The sequence below is a fragment of the Physella acuta genome, unplaced genomic scaffold (assembly GCF_028476545.2).
Source record: "Physella acuta isolate Inbredline_101_S28 unplaced genomic scaffold, ASM2847654v3 ptg000476l, whole genome shotgun sequence".
Lineage (NCBI taxonomy): Eukaryota > Metazoa > Mollusca > Gastropoda > Physidae > Physella > Physella acuta.
In genome coordinates, this window is record NW_026731995.1 from 494,027 (window position 1) to 514,289 (window position 20,263).

The window sequence follows — 20,263 nt, forward strand, 5'->3', positions numbered from 1 at the left end:
GCAGGTATAACCGACCCCTGCCTAGAGGCGTAGTGAGGGGGGGGGGGTGCGAACCGCACCGGGTGACACCATTTAGGGGGGGTCACACCAAGGCAAAAAATAGCAAAAGTAGTCTATAAATATGATGGCAAAAATTTGACCCCCCCCATGAGACGATCCTGGCTACGCCAATGGTTAAATAATAATATAGATTACTAGTCTTATTAACCATTAATGACCCATAATGCATAGAAAAATTAATTTTCATTAAAATTTGGCATGCAATTCCCAATTTTTAAATTAACAGGCAGTTGGATAGTTTGAAATTAAAAATAAAATCACGCCGAAAAACGTGTCTGAGCGTGTATTCTACGAATTATATATCTTAAACATAACCAAATTGATATTTAACTATTAAATTCGATGCAGTTGTTAAGACAATAACAAAGATGACTACCAAAAATAACCTATTTAGGATTTTCTCTTACATTTTTAAATTTTTATACTGTACTTCTAGCGAATATATTCTATTCAATACTGTTGGAAAGCCAGATTTAATTAATAGTAATATTGTAATTTTATCTTAAACATAATTATTAATTTCACTTAGACAAAAACGCAAATTTTGTGTATACATACAGAGTTATGGTTCTTACATTGAGACGTCAAGGGTGGTGTTTTAGTAGAATGAATGGGTCATTAATGGTTATGTAGTGGGGGGGGGGGGGGGGGGGGCGAATGAAATGGGTCATTAATGTTTATGTAGTGGGGGGGGGGGCGAACGAAATGGGTCATTAATGGTTATGTAGTGGGGGGGGGGGGGGGGCGAACGAAATGGAATTTACATAGAAAATATATACTTTAAAACAGTGTCACCCCCCCCCCCCCCCATCCGAGAAAAAAGTGGAAGAAACACTGTGGTTAAGTAAGTATTATAGCACAACTATAACAATATAGGCTTCAAGATATTTGTAACAAGTTGGTTAAATATGTAATTTACAGCAACACAAAGAGATTCACATATTTATTTAGCAATTCATTACAATCAATTTAAAAATGTATGAACAATTATGTAAATAAAACAACAGACATTTTAATTAAATAATAACAAAATGAAAAAAGCTGTCTCAACACACACTTTGCACAATATCAAGTCTCAGTATTGATTCATCAGTAATTCATCATAAGAAGGGCAGACATTCATTAATCATACTTAGGGCAGAGTTTCACTAACATACGTAGAAACATGTGTAGGGCAGACATTCACTCATCATACATACACGTGAAGCCACAGAAAAGAAAATATCACAAGATATAGTCATGAGCTTATTGAATCACATGCAATATTTAATCTGTGGGGTGATAGCAGCATGTTCTGATTGTTAGAGGACAACCTCAACACAGAACCTGATTGTCTGCTTTGTTACAGGTCAGTTGTAGGTTAGATAGAAATAGGCTAGAATAATCTAGAACTAGGGGAGAGAAAGTGTGTGAGTTGAGTTTACCCTAGAGTATTGTTAACCCTGGAGTGTTTATGTATTGTTATCCCAAGGTCGAATGCCCAAGGTCGAATGCGGTATTAAAGCTGGAGTGAATGGTTGTAAGGGGTTAGTTGGTAGCAGTCAGGGTGAGGGCTACTCTGTAATGTGAAGAGTTGAGACCAAATAAAAATACTGGAGATTGTCATGAATTGTTTTCTGAGTTGAACTAAACTGGGACGTATTAAGCTTCAACACAGAACCAAACTGTCTTTATTATTCAAAATGAATGTGACAATGGCAATAGATATTTAAAGATTTAAGTGCTGGTAATTTTTCTATTCTATTGAACAAACCCAGTTAATGTTATTTTCATAATAATAATTAAAATGAATACAAAAATACATTTTTGATTCAAGTTGTCCAAAGATGATGCCCAGTGACCTAAGTTGAATGTTCTGTGGGGTTACTATTCACTTCCCTCTCAACTACCAGGGGTGGGTTATAAAAAGTTAACACAAATATCAAACATTACATCCCTCCCATGACTCAATTCAAATGGCAGGAAATTCCTGACACTATTTGGATAATATCTCAACAAAGGCCACAGTGAAACTGGACATTTTCCTTTTGTATGACCTCAATGGAGCAGTCAACACATTCCACATGGTACCACTGTTCACAGTTGTCACACATCACCTGAAACCAATGGTCTCTTTAGGAACTCACTAAGTAAAACAGGGAGAACTGGGCTCAAATACTGAGTCCCATGCAAAAAGGTTACACAATTTTAGGCACATATTTAACATTTGACAATTAAGTGAGGTGAGTTCAGTGGGGACATCTGTTTATTTAAACTAATAATTGTTAACACATTACAATTACATACTTATAATTGTCATTATGTGTTTAGTTATGAATAAGGTTGTGGGTAAAAACTGGTAAAAAAATTGTCACAGTGTAAATAATAATTGCAAGTTTAGATAGTCCCAGTATCATTGTTATTGGATGTAAACATATGTAGGAAAAAACTCACCCAATCAACTTTAGTCCCTGTTGGATTTAAGCACTTTTTAGCACTGCATAAGTTATCATAATATTGTACTCCATCAGGCAGGTCCCAGTCTTCATCTCTCTCATCATCAAACAAGCTGTCATCATCAGATGTACTCTCAGCTTTTTTCCTTTTCTTCACCAGATCTGACTTCCCTTAAAACAAATTGACAAACTCTTGTCAATTTTGTCAACTGTCCCTTAAAACTAATTGACAAACTGTTGTCAATTTTGTCAACTGTCCATAGAATATTAATTGACAAACTGTTGTCAATTTTGTCAACTGTCCATAGAATATTAATTGACAAACTGTTGTCAATTTTGTCAACTGTCCATAGAATATTAATTGACAAACTGTTGTCAATTTTGTCAACTGTCCATAGAATATTAATTGACAAACTGTTGTCAATTTTGTCAACTGTCCATAGAATATTAATTGACAAACTGTTGTCAATTTTGTCAACTGTCCATAGAATATTAAAACCATATGTGTAGCTGCCAAGAAAAACAGTTTCTTAGAACTGAAGTTATTAAATGCCAAGAAAAACAGTTTCTTAGAACTGAAGTTATTAAAATCTGAAAGACCATGTGACAGGGGGTCATACATTTGTGACATCCACGAGGGGAGGGGGGTCTGAAAAAATGGACTTCTGTGGACTGGGGGGGATGATGTCATGTCAATGTGGAGTCCACATGTTGATTTAAACAACAAAATACATTTGAAAATAATTTTTTAAAATATATAAAAAACGGCAATTTTCTATAATAATTTATGGTATTTCAAGTTCATTTTTAAGCATTTTCAAACATTTTGAAATCTTTAATTTGTGTCAAAGCCTAAGATGTTGTAGCTCTAGTCATTTTTTTTTCAAGTAAAAAAACTCAAAATAACCACGGTATAATTTAGATATTTAGGGCTAACGGTCAGCATGACCACAAAAGGGGGAGATGTGGTTAGTTATGAAAACGTGTAGGGTAGAGTTGAGTAAAAGTAAATAAATGATGTCACTTTGATTACCCGAATTTACCCTAACTTATATAGTCGCTACAAACTGACATTAAAAAGTTTAGTCTATAGCATCTTCAATACAAAAATTTTTAATGCCGGCCTGCAATCTCTGACTCATTATGAAAAATAGTGGGTAACAAAGCCTTTAAAATCAAGAGACAGGACAGTGTCCCCATTCATATCCAAACGTAAAATTGATTGATTTTTCGAGAATAGATTTTCGACACTATTCTCCAATTAATTGAATGTTGATAATGACAAAGGTTGGCTTTTACAAAAACTTTTAATTTTTCAATTTTACTCATGGTATTAAAACAGTTATCATGAGTAATTCATATTGAAAGTCTACTTAAAATCTTATGTTAGTGCTTATTAATTTTCATACTAATTTCGGCTTTTTAATTCTATGGGGGTCGCGGGTCACTTACTTTTTATAAAAGGGGGGTCGCCACTTAAAAAAGTTTGGGAACCACTGATCTACACCAACCACTACCACATGGCACAAACCTACACCAACAACAAATCTACATCAACCACATGGCACAAACCTACACCTACCAAAACCACATTACAAACATCTACACCAACCACTACCACATGGCACAAACCTACACCTACCAAAACCACATTACAAAAATCTACACCAACCACTACCACATGGCACAAACCTACACCTACCACAACCACATTACAAACATCTACACCAACCACTACCACATGGCACAAACCTACACCTACCAAAACCACATTACAAACATCTACACCAACCACTACCACATGGCACAAACCTACACCTACCACAACCACATTACAAACATCTACACCAACCACTACCACATGGCACAAACCTACACCTACCAAAACCACATTACAAAAATCTACACCAACCACTACCACATGGCACAAACCTACACCTACCAAAACCACATTACAAACATCTACACCAACCACTACCACATGGCACAAACCTACACCTACCACAACCACATTACAAACATCTACACCAACCACTACCACATGGCACAAACCTACACCTACCAAAACCACATTACAAAAATCTACACCAACCACTACCACATGGCACAAACCTACACCTACCACAACCACATTACAAACATCTACACCAACCACTACCACATGGCACAAACCTACACCTACCACAACCACATTACAAACATCTACACCAACCACTACCACATGGCACAAACCTACACCTACCACAACCACATTACAAACATCTACACCAACCACTACCACATGGCACAAACCTACACCTACCACAACCACATTACAAACATCTACACCAACCACTACCACATGGCACAAACCTACACCTACCAAAACCACATTACAAAAATCTACACCAACCACTACCACATGGCACAAACCTACACCTACCACAACCACATTACAAACATCTACACCAACCACTACCACATGGCACAAACCTACACCTACCACAACCACATTACAAACATCTACACCAACCACTACCACATGGCACAAACCTACACCTACCACAACCACATTACAAACATCTACACCAACCACTACCACATGGCACAAACCTACACCTACCACAACCACATTACAAAAATCTACACCAACCACTACCACATGGCACAAACCTACACCTACCACAACCACATTACAAACATCTACACCAACCACTACCACATGGCACAAACCTACACCTACCACAACCACATTACAAACATCTACACCAACCACTACCACATGGCACAAACCTACACCTACCACAACCACATTACAAACATCTACACCAACCACTACCACATGGCACAAACCTACACCTACCACAACCACATTACAAACATCTACACCAACAACTACCACATGGCACAAACCTACACCTACCACAACCACATTACAAACATCTACACCAACAACTACCACATGGCACAAAACTACACCTACCACAACCACATTACAAACATCTACACCAACCACTACCACATGGCACAAACCTACACCTACCACAACCACATTACAAACATCTACACCAACCACTACCACATGGCACAAACCTACACCTACCACAACCACATTACAAACATCTACACCAACCACTACCACATGGCACAAACCTACACCTACCACAACCACATTACAAACATCTACACCAACCACTACCACATGGCACAAACCTACACCTACCACAACCACATTACAAACATCTACACCAACCACTACCACATGGCACAAACCTACACCTACCACAACCACATTACAAACATCTACACCAACCACTACCACATGGCACAAACCTACACCTACCACAACCACATTACAAACATCTACACCAACCACTACCACATGGCACAAACCTACACCTACCACAACCACATTACAAACATCTACACCAACCACTACCACATGGCACAAACCTACACCTACCACAACCACATTACAAACATCTACACCAACCACTACCACATGGCACAAACCTACACCTACCACAACCACATTACAAACATCTACATCAACCACTACCACATGGCACAAACCTACACCTACCACAACCACATTACAAACATCTACACCAACCACTACCACATGGCACAAACCTACACCTACCACAACCACATTACAAACATCTACACCAACCACTACCACATGGCACAAACCTACACCTACCACAACCACATTACAAACATCTACACCAACAACTACCACATGGCACAAACCTACACCAGGGGTCGGCGAGCCGCATGCTGCCCTTTTGATACTAAGGTGCGGCTCTCCAGCTCCTTTCACAAATATTAAATATATAATTCCGTTTTTACTGGACGGTGGGGTACGAGTGGACGGTGGGGTACGAGTGGACGGTGGGGTACGAGTGGACGGTGGGGTACGAGTGGACGGTGGGGTACGAGTGGACGGTGGGGTACGAGTGGACGGTGGGGTACGAGTGGACGGTGGGGTACGAGTGGACGGTGGGGTACGAGTGGACGGTGGGGTACGAGTGGACGGTGGGGTACGAGTGGACGGTGGGGTACGACCTGCGCTCAATCGGATGGAAGCCTGGTGAGAAACAAAGGACAGAAGCGAACGATTAAGTTATTCAAACCGATATCCAAGCCAGATAGTCGGACTTTGCCGTGTTGAGGCCTGCCTGGCTAATGGGAGACACCTCCTGAGCCGGTGATGTCAGTAAAAAAAAAAGTTAGCTTCTAAAGTGGATTGGAATAGTCCCGTAGTTTTATTATTTAATTACGAATTTTATTATTCTGGTGTAACGTGTATGTTTTTGTATGAATTAATATTATTTCATATTTAAAACTATTTATTTTAAACAAAAAATCAAATTTATTTACCTAATCAAATACCAAATATTGAAATAAAATGCAAGTGGCTCTTTAAAAACTGGGAAATTTTGTAAATTGTAACTTTTGGCTATTCCGTCTCAAAAGGTTGCCGACCCCTGACCTACACCAATCACTACCACAAACCTACATTAACCACTACCACATGACACAAACCTACACCAACCACTAGCACATGACACAAACCTACACCAACCACATGACACAAACCTACACCAACCACTAGTACAAACCTACACCAACCACAACCACATGACACAAACCTACACCAACCACTAGCACAAACCTACACCAACCACTACCACAAATGTTGGTTGTCACCCTACCTTTCTTTGGACCTCTTTTGTTCTTTTTTTTTGACATTTCTGATGTGGCTGAAGAGGTAGAACTGTTTCTTGACAGCCGGCCGCTTTCAGTTGCCTTTTTACTACCAGCTGCTGTGTTAGCCAGGGTGCTAATGTGTTTCTTTCTGGTTGACAAGTCCAAATCATCTTCAGCTTTAAAACACATTACATAGTTACACATTGATTCAGAAAAACTTTGACAAAAGCAACAACATAATAGGATTTTTTTTATAATCCTCACCATTGTAAAACATTGTAACTATTTCTTGGTAAAGCTCAAATAATATACTAAATCATAAACTATAAAGTTGTATAAACAGTATAATCAAAAGTGCATACTTATTATAAAAATGCTTAATTGTGAACTTACATTTTCTTTTCTCTCCACCAGATAGTTTACTCTGAGTGGAAGATTTAGTTTTTTGTTTCCCTGAAAAATATCATGTTATTAGTTTGGCTAGATGAACTCACTCATAAGCTAACCCCTTTACTATTGTTGGTAAAAGTGTTGGTCTATGTGAGAGTGGCTGTCCATTAATAGTGTCATTACAAGGTTTTATTTAACTTGTTTCCTCAGTCTTTCTGTAGTCATAGATCAAAACTGCCTAATGAAATTTCAAGTACTTCTAACTGACTGATTCATTTCAACCCTGGCATCACAAAGCAATCTTACATTATTAAAATTTGACTTAATTGGATGCCCAATTAATTTTGTATGAATTCATTCAAATTAAATAAGCAAAGTAAGGTGTTCTACTATTATTCCGATCTTTTATATGTGCATTTTATGTTCATTTGGTGCGCAATAGTTTTTAATCATGAAATCTATGTATTAAAAATTTTGAAGTACTGAAAAAAAAAGCATAAAAAACATTTTAATAACAACCTTTTATTGAATTAATGCACTAAAAAGAAAATCAATGATTTCCTTTAAATATAATATTATAGACAACTATTTAAACAACTATAAAGAAAAGCGTCGGTCACTATTTAATCCACTAGATACTTAACCCTTTTTAGCGCAATTTCCATACTGACAATTGCGATTATTAATTCGTTATTTCTGGATGGATGGATGGATGGAGCTTTAAGTCGTATCTCCTCCTCAACGAAGCAATATCGAGGACTAGTTCCAAAAGCAAATATGCTAAGCAAGTTCCGAGGATGATTGTGGGCCAAAAAAATTCCCGGAATTCCTTCCTGGATTTCCCGGAAAAGCCAAAAAACCTCGAAAAATGCAGTTTTTGGCCCATATCTCGGCAACCAGACCACTCAGCAACTTGAAACATTTACCAATCGATTCCTGCCATAATTTAGAACAATATTGCCGGAGAAAGTTTTCAAAAATATCCTTTCGTTCGGTCACAAAAAATTAATTAAGGAAATTGCGCTTAAATTGTCACTAGACTTTTTATTAACTTGTTTCTTTATAGTTATTTAAAAAGTTTAAAGAAAATAATTTATTGTCTCCTTTTTAGTGCATTAATACAGAAAAGCTGGTCATTTAAATGTTTTTTTTATGCATTTTTTTTACTCTACTTCTCTTTATCACCACAAAAAAAAGCAGTTTTTCAGGACGGCGGCACCTCTTTCAGACACTATTTATTAAAAGTACTAAACACCTCTAAAAAGAATAACTTGTCTTTCATGAATGAAGTTAAAGCAGTCAAAAACTATTTCCATGGCAAATTTCAACTTATGTTATAACACAATCTTTTAAAACATGCATGCACACTTTTTCACCTTCTTGGAGCCTATTAGAGCACCAGTCAACTCACGAAGAGGGGGCAGGGGGTGCGAACTGCACTAGGTGACGCTATTTAGGGGAGGGGGGAGGGTGTTGACACCAAGGCAAAAATTGCAAATTATATTGAAGAAAAATGCTTTTTGCTAGATTAATTATTAATTAAAAAGCCTTTTTTAAAATGTAAACCTGCTTAAAGAAAGCAACGTTACATAAGCTGTATTTATAACCCACTATAGATAAACATCATTACTATTAACCCTTTGAGCCCGACAAGCCGGAAAACCGGCTTCAAGATCAGGCATATATGTCAGAAAAGCCGTTTTTTTTCCGGCCCGATGATCTAGCGTCATAGTCCTAGGGGCTGGTATACTGTCTTATTAAATATAATTAGCGGCGGACTGAATAAAACTGCGCATATGTCTTTATAGTGCGGGATTATGATTCTAAAAATAGATTTTGGGAAAAGTGTTGGCATTTCGTAAGATGTGAATCATTTCAAGTACACAATCACTGCATATTTACAGATTGGTTCTATACATCTGTCAATTTAGCAGAGTACTTGTTGGATATACAAGGTTATGTGGTATAGCATTGACAAACCGTTAACAGTTTCCAAAGTAACTTGTGACAAAGAAAATGGATCGTGGTACTCATAACATGTTCAATGGCAAAACATCAGCTATTGTGTGGGGTGATAAGGAGCCAATTTACTTTGTATGTACAAAAGAGTAAAAAAGGTTTTGTTGAGTATTTTAATAACTGATATGATCGAAGAGGGGCACCAAATCAATTAATTTACTATGAATACGATGCGGTTTTCCACCTGAATAAATCGGTGGATAATGTTCACAAAAATAAACGCCATTAGCAAACATGCCTACCCCTGTCAGCCAAAAGTAGGAACAGTCATGCCTAAAAAGAAGAATTTGAAGCCAAAAAGAGGAACATACTTTACTAAGTCAAAAATAAAAATGATTAATTAAAAATTACTCTAATGACATTAGTAGGCTTCTAGTCATATATAACTAGCCTCTAGGCTACATTTAAATACTGCTTATTAATGTCAGCTTACATTTTTTTAAAAAGTTAACCAGTAACCTGAGGATACCCCCCCCCCCCCTCCCAATAAAAACCATAGCTTTGACATAACATTATTGATTTGATTATTTATGCCTTGCTATGTTCTAGGCTATATTAATATGAATAACAAATTCTGAAGGCTTCATCATATGTAATATATAAGTCAAGAGCAAAGAGCCTTGATCTATCTAGTAAAAGTAATAGTTGCTTTTTACTAAGTTCTTCATAATAGTAGTTACTAGTTAAGTTACAACTTACAAGATAGATCAGTGTTCACTATTTCAGTATCTACTAGTAGATCTAGTTACAATTCTAGATCTAGTAGAAGTAGATATACTAGCTAGATCTAGTATTAGATGATACTTGTAAATATTGTAAGTAAACTAGGAAACAGAAATGTATGCCAAAGGGAGATAATTGCTTTTCCCTGCCTTTTTTTCAATTCACTTTATTACCTTTCTTTCTTTATTTATTTTTTAAAAAAAACCGGAACAAACTGAGTCAATATCGGAATGACGGAACAAATTACTTTTTTTAGGTGAAAAAGCGGGACGGTTCAGATTTTGGCGGGACGGTAGGCATGTCTGCATTAGGCAAAATGAGAGGGTGTGACACCAATTGCACTATAAATATACACTAGCTGCATCCCGTGCTCCGCCACGGTAAATCTTTTTTAAATTAACCAAATTTGGAACAGAACAAAACAAACAAAAACATAACACAAACACAAACAAAGCCACAACACAACCCAACCACAACAATAGAATCACCACCGAACAACACACTTTTCCCAGGCGTCCGCGCCCAGAGAGAGCCTTTCCAGCATTCTCTATACTATAATTCTAAATTTTCACCATCTGTTAACACCGAAAAACAAAAAATAGTGATTTTGAGAGATCATAGTCTAATTAGAAAATAATGTAAATAATCTTAACATTTTTCTATTTTACTTATGAACCATAACATATAATAATCAATGTGGTAGTAATAAAAAAAATTAACTTAAATTATTGAGAGTGAGTTGAATATTAAAAACACGTTTTCCCCGGCGTCTGCGCACAGAGAGAGCCTTTCCATTATTCTCAAAAAGTCCAATTTCAACATCTGTTTTCATAACACCGAAAAACAAAAGCAAAAAAATAGTGATTTTGAGAAATCATAGACTAATTAGAAAATAATAATAAATAATATAAATAATCTAAACATTTTTATCTTTTAATTATGAACCTTAACATATAATAATCAATGCGATAGTAATAAAAAAAAAATTATTGAAGAGTTAAATATATTTTCAAATTACCTCCCTTGCAAAAATTACAACAAAAAAAAGTTGAATTAATTAGTTTTTTCGACCTACTTTTATGAAAATGTATCAATTTTTTCTAGGAATATAAACGAAAATGATATTTGACATTGATCTTTTTAATATGTTATAGCAATGTGCACGTATTTAATATTTTCTTTACGTTATGCAAAAAAGTAAAAACGGTGGCAATTATAAAATAGCTCTATAGTCTATGCCGTTATATAAACAAACCCTACTCTATTAATTATAATAAGACACTGCGGTGCACTGAAAAGCACAGTAAGGTGCGATGTTTACCTTTATGGTTTCAAAATCTATAGTGATCGAGTTTTTTTATTATTCTGGATGCTGTTTCGTTGTGAGTTACATATTGTTTGGCTCTTGTTCCTATGCAATGCGACATGGACCAAAAGGGCTGTCAGACCAAGAGACAGACATACCAATGAAGCAGACAAAGGGTAAGGAGGAAACATTACTTGCAGATTATGTCACAATAAATAAGAAATCATGGACAACAGGTCAGCAGCTCATACTAGCTTGGTAAAGCAGGTGTTGACAGAGGTCGCGGTGATCCCCGAAGTGTCATTGCAGTTGTCATAAGCGTTGAGGGCGCTTTCTACAAGCAAGGAAAGGAACATGGTGTTCTAAAACAACTATATGCTAGAAGTGAGTTTTCAATTCTTCACGAAAGAACTGCTCTTATTGTTGTTAGTTAGCAATGAGGAAAAATCACAACGAAACATTGCATCTTCGCAATCACTGACCGGCGGCCAAGGCTACACTCGCTGCAATTGTACAACCAAGTGCACAACAAATCGCTGCAAGTGTAAAAATAACAAGTTAATATGTAATTCTAAATGCCATAAAAGTTCAATTTGTTGTAGCAAGTGTCAATATTGATTGAGACTATAGTACAATAAAATAATTTGAATGTTTCTGTCATTTACTTTTATTAATAATCAATTAAGACTTAATTTCATGATCCTTATGGTATAAAAAAACCAAAATCTGCTCATGATCATCTAATTCGGACTTTGTTTGGTCCACCATGGCCAGTCTGCGGATTGGCCAGCCAAAGGCCGAAATCAAGTAAAGTTTCGGAAGGCGATATTAGCCAATGTGTGCTTTAGCCGACTTCAGGCTTTGACCGTAACATATATATATATAATTATATAACATAGAAACAATTTCTTAGAAACGCATTGGTCAAGAGAAAAGCTTTTTTTTAACTTTCCCTTGAAACACATATGCAGATGTACCTTAAAACAGCTATAGAGCAACAATTGTTTCCTAACGAGTATTAAAAAAGTATTTTTTTACTGGAGCCTACCCCCTTAATAAATGTACTTAAATTACAATTTTTAGCGCAATTTCCATACAGACAATTGCGATTATTAACTCGTCATTTCTGGATGGATGGATGGATGGATGTGTGTCCGCAGCTTTAAGTCGTATCTCCTCCTTAACGAAGCAATATCGAGGACTAGTTCCAAAAGCAAATATGTTAAGCAAGTTCCGAGGATGAACATAGGCCAAAAAAATTCCGGAATTCCTTCCTGGATTTCCCAGAAAAGCCAAAAAACCTCGAAAAAATGCAGTTTTTGGGCCCATATCTTGGCAACCAGACCACTTAGCGACTTGAAACATTTACCAATCGATTCCTGCCATAATTTAGAACAATATTGCCGAAGAAAGTTTTCAAAAATATTCTTTTGTTCGGTCACAAAAAATTAATTTCTTCTAATTTGTATTGGCTAAGATTACTAAGAATATACAAATATTTCTATCACCCTCTTCCCTTCGCGTCTCACCACTAGAAGAAGCGAAGCGGTGAAGTTCCAAACCAAGCACACCGGCTGAGGCAGTCGCTAGTGAGAGGTAACGTCTACTTGTTTAAACTGAGCATCGTATAGGCTTTTTTCCCCTTTGATGCTTAGCTGGACGCAATCTGCGGTACGCGCTGCCATTGGCCAGACTAGCGCAGATCTCGCGAGGGGGCGGGGACTAGCTCTGCTCGTGTGGAGAGAAACGAAAAGGGGTGCAAACATCTACGGGTGATTCGTTCGGTCACAAAAAATTAATTAAGGAAATTGCGCTTAAATTGTCACTAGACTTTTTATTAACTTGTTTTTTAAGTGACCTCAGAGTATTCAGAGTGGTACTTCATTTCCAGTGTCTAAGCTACATAAAACTTGAGTAATGTTTTTATTAGGATGTCATATATGGATATAAGATGCAAAGGTTTTTGTAGAATTGTGAGTGATTTTTGGAGAGTGGAAGTATTACTTTACACTACATCATCCCCCCACATCCCACTCAACTCTACATCATCCCCACACATCCTACTCAACTCTACAGCTACATCATCACCACACATCCCACTCAACTCTACATCATCACCACACATCCCACTCAACTCTACATCATCACCACACATCCCACTCAACTCTACATCATCCCCACACATCCCACTCAACTCTACATCATCCCCACACATCCCACTCAACTTTACATCATCACCACACATCCCACTCAACTCTACAGCTACATCATCACCACACATCACACTCAACTCTACATCATCCCCACACATCACACTCAACTCTACATCATCACCACACATTCCACTCAACTCTACATCATCCCCACACATCCCACTCAACTCTACATCATCCCCACACATCCCACTCAACTCTACATCATCACCACACATCCCACTCAACTCTACATCATCCCCACACATCCCACTCAACTCTACATCATCCCCACACATCCCACTCAACTCTACATCATCACCACACATCCCACTCAACTCTACATCATCCCCACACATCCCACTCAACTCTACATCATCACCACACATCCCACTCAACTCTACATCATCCCCACACATCCCACTCAACTCTACATCATCCCCACACATCCCACTCAACTCTACATCATCACCACACATCCCACTCAACTCTACATCATCCCCACACATCCCACTCAACTCTACATCATCCCCACACATCCCACTCAACTCTACATCATCCCCACATATCCCACTCAACTCTACATCATCCCCACACATCCCACTCAACTCTACATCATCACCACACATCCCACTCAACTCTACATCATCACCACACATCCCACTCAACTCTACATCATCCCACTTGATTTAGTTAATATAATCAAGACTGACGTTATTTTTGAGTAATGTGACACTTACCCTTTTGAGATATGTTGGATGTTTTGCCAGGTGCACTCATAGTATCCAATTTGTTGTTGTTGGTTAAATCAGAACTCTTATTTTTCTTGCTAGTCCTGGAGGGTTTCCTAGCCAATGGAGGTGAATCACTCAGAGGCAAGTCAATAAGATACATGGATTTATTGGCAACCTTTTTATCTGAACTCACTTCCTGTACAGAAATATCAGAAGAAGAGCTAATAACTATAGGAGATTGTTGCTTTTTACTCATTAGGCTACTTTCTTTTGCTGGTTTTAAATTTCGCTTGGCTAGTGTGCCTGGAGTTGCAGCCTTTGTGCTTCCTTTAGTTAAAGAAGGCACAGAAGATGGTGGAGAGAGTTGAGTGCTGGACAAAGATGAATTATGAGTAGAGCTGGTCAGTTTGACAGGCTCTGGTTTCTCCTTCAACTTTTGAGTTCTTGGGTGTGAGGCAGACATTGCTGATGGAGCTCTGCTCTTTTGGTGATCAGCAGATGGTTTGGCTGCTTGATTATTATCAGACAAATCTAAATCTTTAGGCGGCATGGCTGAGCTGACTGAGGGGTGAGACTTACTTGCCTTGCCCCCCATTGATGGGGACTCTTTGGAGTTCAAAGCAAATGCATTTTTTGATAGTGGGGCCGTTACCTGTGACTTGGGGGCTGATGTTGACTGTGACTTGGGGGCTGATGTTGACTGTGACTTGGGGGCTGGCGCCGGCTGTGATGTCGGGGGTGACGTCAGGGCTGGTGCCGGATGTGACTTGGGGGCTGATGTTGACTGTGACTTGGGGGCTGATGTTGACTGTGACTTGGAGGCTGGCGCCGGCTGTGACTTGGAGGCTGGCGCTGGCTGTGACTTGGAGGCTGGCGCCGGCTGTGACTTGGAGGCTGGCGCCAGATGTGACTTGGGGGCTGATGTTGACTGTGACTTGGAGGCTGGCGCCGGATGTGACTTGGAGGCTGGCGCCGGCTGTGACTTGGAGGCTGGCGCCGGCTGTGACTTGGAGGCTGGCGCCGGCTGTGACTTGGAGGCTGGCGCCGGATGTGACTTGGAGGCTGGCGCCGGATGTGACTTGGGGGCTGGCGACGGCTGTGACTTGGAGTTAAATGAAATCAAGGATGTTGAGTCTCTATTTGTTGGAGAATAATCTAAAGATTTTAATGTGACTTTTGGCTTTAGTTTGACATATGATGAGCCTGTTCTGTCTCTCTCTATGACACTTTCTAGATCTGACAAATCTGAAGAGGATGGAGATTCTGAAATCAAATAATTAGAACTAAGAATGGACACAAAGAAATATATCACAGTAAAACGGACACAACAATAGCCAGTCATTCAGTGCTGACCACACTATCCCTGAGGTCACAGAAACAGGTCAACTCTACTTCACTGGCTCCATAGACCAGGTTGGTTATTACCAATGTTCAAGAACATTTTACTGTGGTTAAATAGGCCAATTTTCAAACCTACTTGAGCTAAACCTTATTTAACAAGTATCATGGGCTGCAAATAAAATAGAAAAGATTTTAGAATACTTTTCTTCATGCAGAGGAGCGTTCAATGGATGAATTTTTTCACAGAACAATTGTGCTGTGGTTTGTGTTTCTGATTGCACAAGTGAACCATCATTTCTTTATTCACACATTCACTGAAATTATTTCTCCTTGACTCTTCTGCCTATTGATTTCTTTCAAAAACTAAACAATCCTTTAAGCCTTCAACCAAGAAACAATCTAATAAGTTATTAAATGAAAGAATTAATTTTAATGCCTCACTGTTGTGAACACACGGACAAACTACAATACAGTGGCTAAATACTAGTATAGACTTAACATATACTAACCTTGGAGATCTGGACGAAACTGAGGCAACCACACACGTTTTCATACACCTTATATACCCTTTCATTAACTGGTACAAACCGGACTAACTCACAGCACAAGAACTGAATAAGGACGAACGGGATAGGGTAACAAGTACAATTAACATTCACCCCCATTCATCCCCCTTCACTCATTCACTACACTCACTACGTATTTACTGTCATTTAAAAAAAAAAGTAAGTGTTTGTTGCCTAATAAATTTCTACATTACAGGGATATAGTATGTGATTAAGTTTTTATTCCACAGCACAAATATCATAACAACTCAATATAATACAGCTATAATCACTGCAAGACATACTTCAATTTGAACACAACAGGAATCTCAGGAGGAAAAATTGTTTGTAAACAAACTCATCATTATATATTGCCCAAATTCATCACTCATCAAACTTGATAATTTTGAAACTCTAATCAAAGAGAGAAATAGTAATTCTATGCTAACCCATACCCTGCTAGTGTCCCACTTCTAATTCTATGTTAACCCATGATGTTTTAGTGTGAGAGTTGTATTAGGATGCAACAACTTAGGAATGGTGTTTTAGTGTGAGAGAGTTGGACTTCATATCCTCATGTATCAGCCTTGAAGCTTGATAGTGGAATCCATGAACATTTTATACACAAACAAAAGAAAAACATTAACAGACAGGGTGTAATAATACAACAAACAAAAGAAAAACATTAACAGACAGGGTGTAATAATACAACAAACAAAAGAAAAACATTAACAGACAGGGTGTAATAATACAACAAACAAAAGAAAAACATTAACAGACAGGGTGTAATAATACAACAAACAAAAGAAAAACATTAACAGACGGGGTGTAATAATACAACAAACAAAAGAAAAACATTAACAGACGGGGTGTAATAATACAACAAACAAAAGAAAAACATTAACAGACGGGGTGTAATAATACAACAAACAAAAGAAAAACATTAACAGACAGGGTGTAATAATACAACAAACAAAAGAAAAACATTAACAGACAGGGTGTAATAATACAACAAACAAAAGAAAAACATTAACAGACAGGGTGTAATAATACAACAAACAAAAGAAAAACATTAACAGACAGGGTGTAAAAATACAACAAACAAAAGAAAAACATTAACAGAGAGGGTGTAATAATACAACAAACAAAAGAAAAACAGGTTACCATCACTTTTGTTCATTTTTCTCCTATGAAGTATTTTTGCTGAAGAGAGATTGTGCGCTGATGGAGACAATGGGGATGTACACCTCTTCAAGCTGTTGATGGAAGATGATCAATTCATTACAGTCTGACACATGCCAGCAATACAAGAAACATAACTAGACTTATTCTAGAGCTGTAAGTTGTAAGCAATACAAGAAACATAACTAGACTTATTCTAGAGCTGTAAGTTGTAAGCAATACAAGAAACATAACTAGACTTATTCTAGAGCTGTAAGTTGTAAGCAATACAAGAAACATAACTAGACTTATTCTAGAGCTGTAAGCAATACAAGAAACATAACTAGACTTATTCTAGAGCAGTTAGTTGTAAGCAATACAAGAAACATAACTAGACTTATTCTAGAGCTGTAAGCAATACAAGAAACATAACTAGACTTATTCTAGAACAGTTAGTTGTAAGCAATACAAGAAACATAACGACTTATTCTAGAACAGTTAGTTGTAAGCAATACAAGAAACATAACTAGACTTATTCTAGAGCTGTAAGTTGTAAGCAATACAAGAAACATAACTAGACTTATTCTAGAGCTGTAAGCAATACAAGAAACATAACTAGACTTATTCTAGAACAGTTAGTTGTAAGCAATACAAGAAACATAACTAGACTTATTCTAGAGCTGTAAGTTGTAAGCAATACAAGAAACATAACTAGACTTATTCTAGAACAGTTAGTTGTAAGCAATACAAGAAACATAACTAGACTTATTCTAGAGCTGTAAGTTGTAAGCAATACAAGAAACATAACTAGACTTATTCTAGAACAGTTAGTTGTAAGCAATACAAGAAACATAACTAGACTTATTCTAGAACAGTTAGTTGTAAGCAAGACAAGAAACATGACTAGACTTATTCTAGAACAGTTAGTTGTAAGCAATACAAGAAACATGACTAGACTTATTCTAGAACAGTTAGTTGTAAGCAATACAAGAAACATAACTAGACTTATTCTAGAGCAGTAAGTTGTAAGCAATACAAGAAACATAACTAGACTTATTCTAGAACAGTTAGTTGTAAGCAATACAAGAAACATAACTAGACTTATTCTAGAGCTGTAAGTTGTAAGCAATACAAGAAACATAACTAGACTTATTCTAGAACAGTTAGTTGTAAGCAATACAAGAAACATAACTAGACTTATTCTAGAGCTGTAAGTTGCAGGATGTTTAAAATTTTAAAGTTTGTGATAACAAAATAAATAATTAATCAACATTTTAAAAACATTACCAAATCAGAGAGACACTAATGCAAAAGCACCCTTCTCTTTTAAAAAAATAAATCGTTATATTTACTATTCATATTCACTTGAAGATAGAGCAGATATGAAAACAAAATTCATGGTATAATGGAGAACAGGGTGATATTACATTATCTGTAGTTATTTAAGAATTGAGGTGGACCAATCTAACTGAAAGTATTACTATTAAATTACACATATAAATGTAGCTTAAATAATTAATACGAGTGACCAGCGACATAGCATACGCCGCTATTTAGTTATTTTATTTCCTAATTTTCACTAATTCATAATTTGTGAATTCGACACTACCAATGCTGCGACTGAAAATATTTTGCTTTAAAACACTATCAGTAGCTATGAAGGACGATTATCCTCACCCTCACTTTCCACTCCTATTCCCCCCCCCCCCCCCTGCAACAGCAGCCGTCCGTGATGACAGTTTACAGATGACAATGAAAAGTTCAAGCAGAACTTTTTATTACCTCCCCTTAGTTTCAAATAGTATAAAAACTATATTATCTGCCCCAAATAGCCGGCACTAATTTTACCCGGCAGTACGATTGTAAACAGCTCAGCAGACTGGTGGGGGTGGTAGTGATATGGTCTGTTGAGATTACGTGGTGGTGGTGTCCTGCATGATCCGTCCATGAAGAGAATTATATATATAGATAGATTTAAATGGTGTCAAAGTTTAACACATTTTTTATCAAGCCTATGACTTGCAATGTTTATGTTACTAGAGAGTACTAGTTAACATTGCAAACTTCAATCTATAAATTATCTTAAGTGATATTAATTATTATGTCTGCTTGCTTTTACTTTTAGTGGAAATTTTTTGTTCCTTATCCTGTTTGTATTTTCCCTTGGGTATACTCAAGGTGTATCTCGGTTCTCTCAATAAAGTTAGTTTTTAATGAAAAGGAACTTCATAACTTCAAAAAAAAAAAAATTAACCCCGTTTGTAATCAGAGTGCTAACCTATATCCAAATATGTAACTATTATGTTGTTTGACCATACTGTCATATGTGCACTGCCTTAGCTAAGTTCCATGGGTTTATTGTTACACATCCCAGAAGATTATGTTGTGCCACTAGCAAATAACCTGCTAGTTCAATTGTAAACAAACACACAACTAAAGCACAAAGAAAAAAGTACAGACAATGATCAAGAGACATGTATTCAGCCATCACATAGCAAAAGTTAAAGAATCAAGGGACAAAGATGGTGGATCCTAACAATCAATATACATATTTTAGCTTGCCACTGAGTCAATGGGAAGCACTTCTTTGTCTATTGAGTACAATTCTTCTGCTTGACAACCTATAGCTATCATGATAGTATCAATAGTAGTGGGAAGGTAATTA

The 20,263-nt window shown here is 37.1% G+C and overlaps 1 protein-coding gene across 2 annotated transcripts in view; it reads right to left on the reverse strand.

Annotated features, from left to right (window-relative positions):
- Positions 1 to 1,016: 1,016 nt before the first annotated feature.
- Positions 1,017 to 20,263, reverse strand: part of LOC131944007 (proteoglycan 4) — a 30,798-nt gene continuing 11,551 nt past the window's right edge. The window contains exons 5-11 of one of the 2 annotated variants that reach the window (XM_059304444.1): positions 17,602 to 17,693; positions 15,204 to 15,814; positions 14,558 to 14,747; positions 7,581 to 7,640; positions 7,193 to 7,363; positions 2,494 to 2,666; positions 1,017 to 2,156 (exon numbers count right to left, since the gene is read on the reverse strand). In XM_059304444.1, the coding sequence (XP_059160427.1) occupies positions 2,052 to 2,156; positions 2,494 to 2,666; positions 7,193 to 7,363; positions 7,581 to 7,640; positions 14,558 to 14,747; positions 15,204 to 15,814; positions 17,602 to 17,693 (1,402 nt within the window). In that variant the 3' untranslated portion in view covers positions 1,017 to 2,051. Of the gene's footprint in view, positions 2,157 to 2,493; positions 2,667 to 7,192; positions 7,364 to 7,580; positions 7,641 to 14,557; positions 15,815 to 17,601; positions 17,694 to 20,263 lie in introns of both variants that reach the window. The other variant, XM_059304443.1, reaches the window with a different exon arrangement.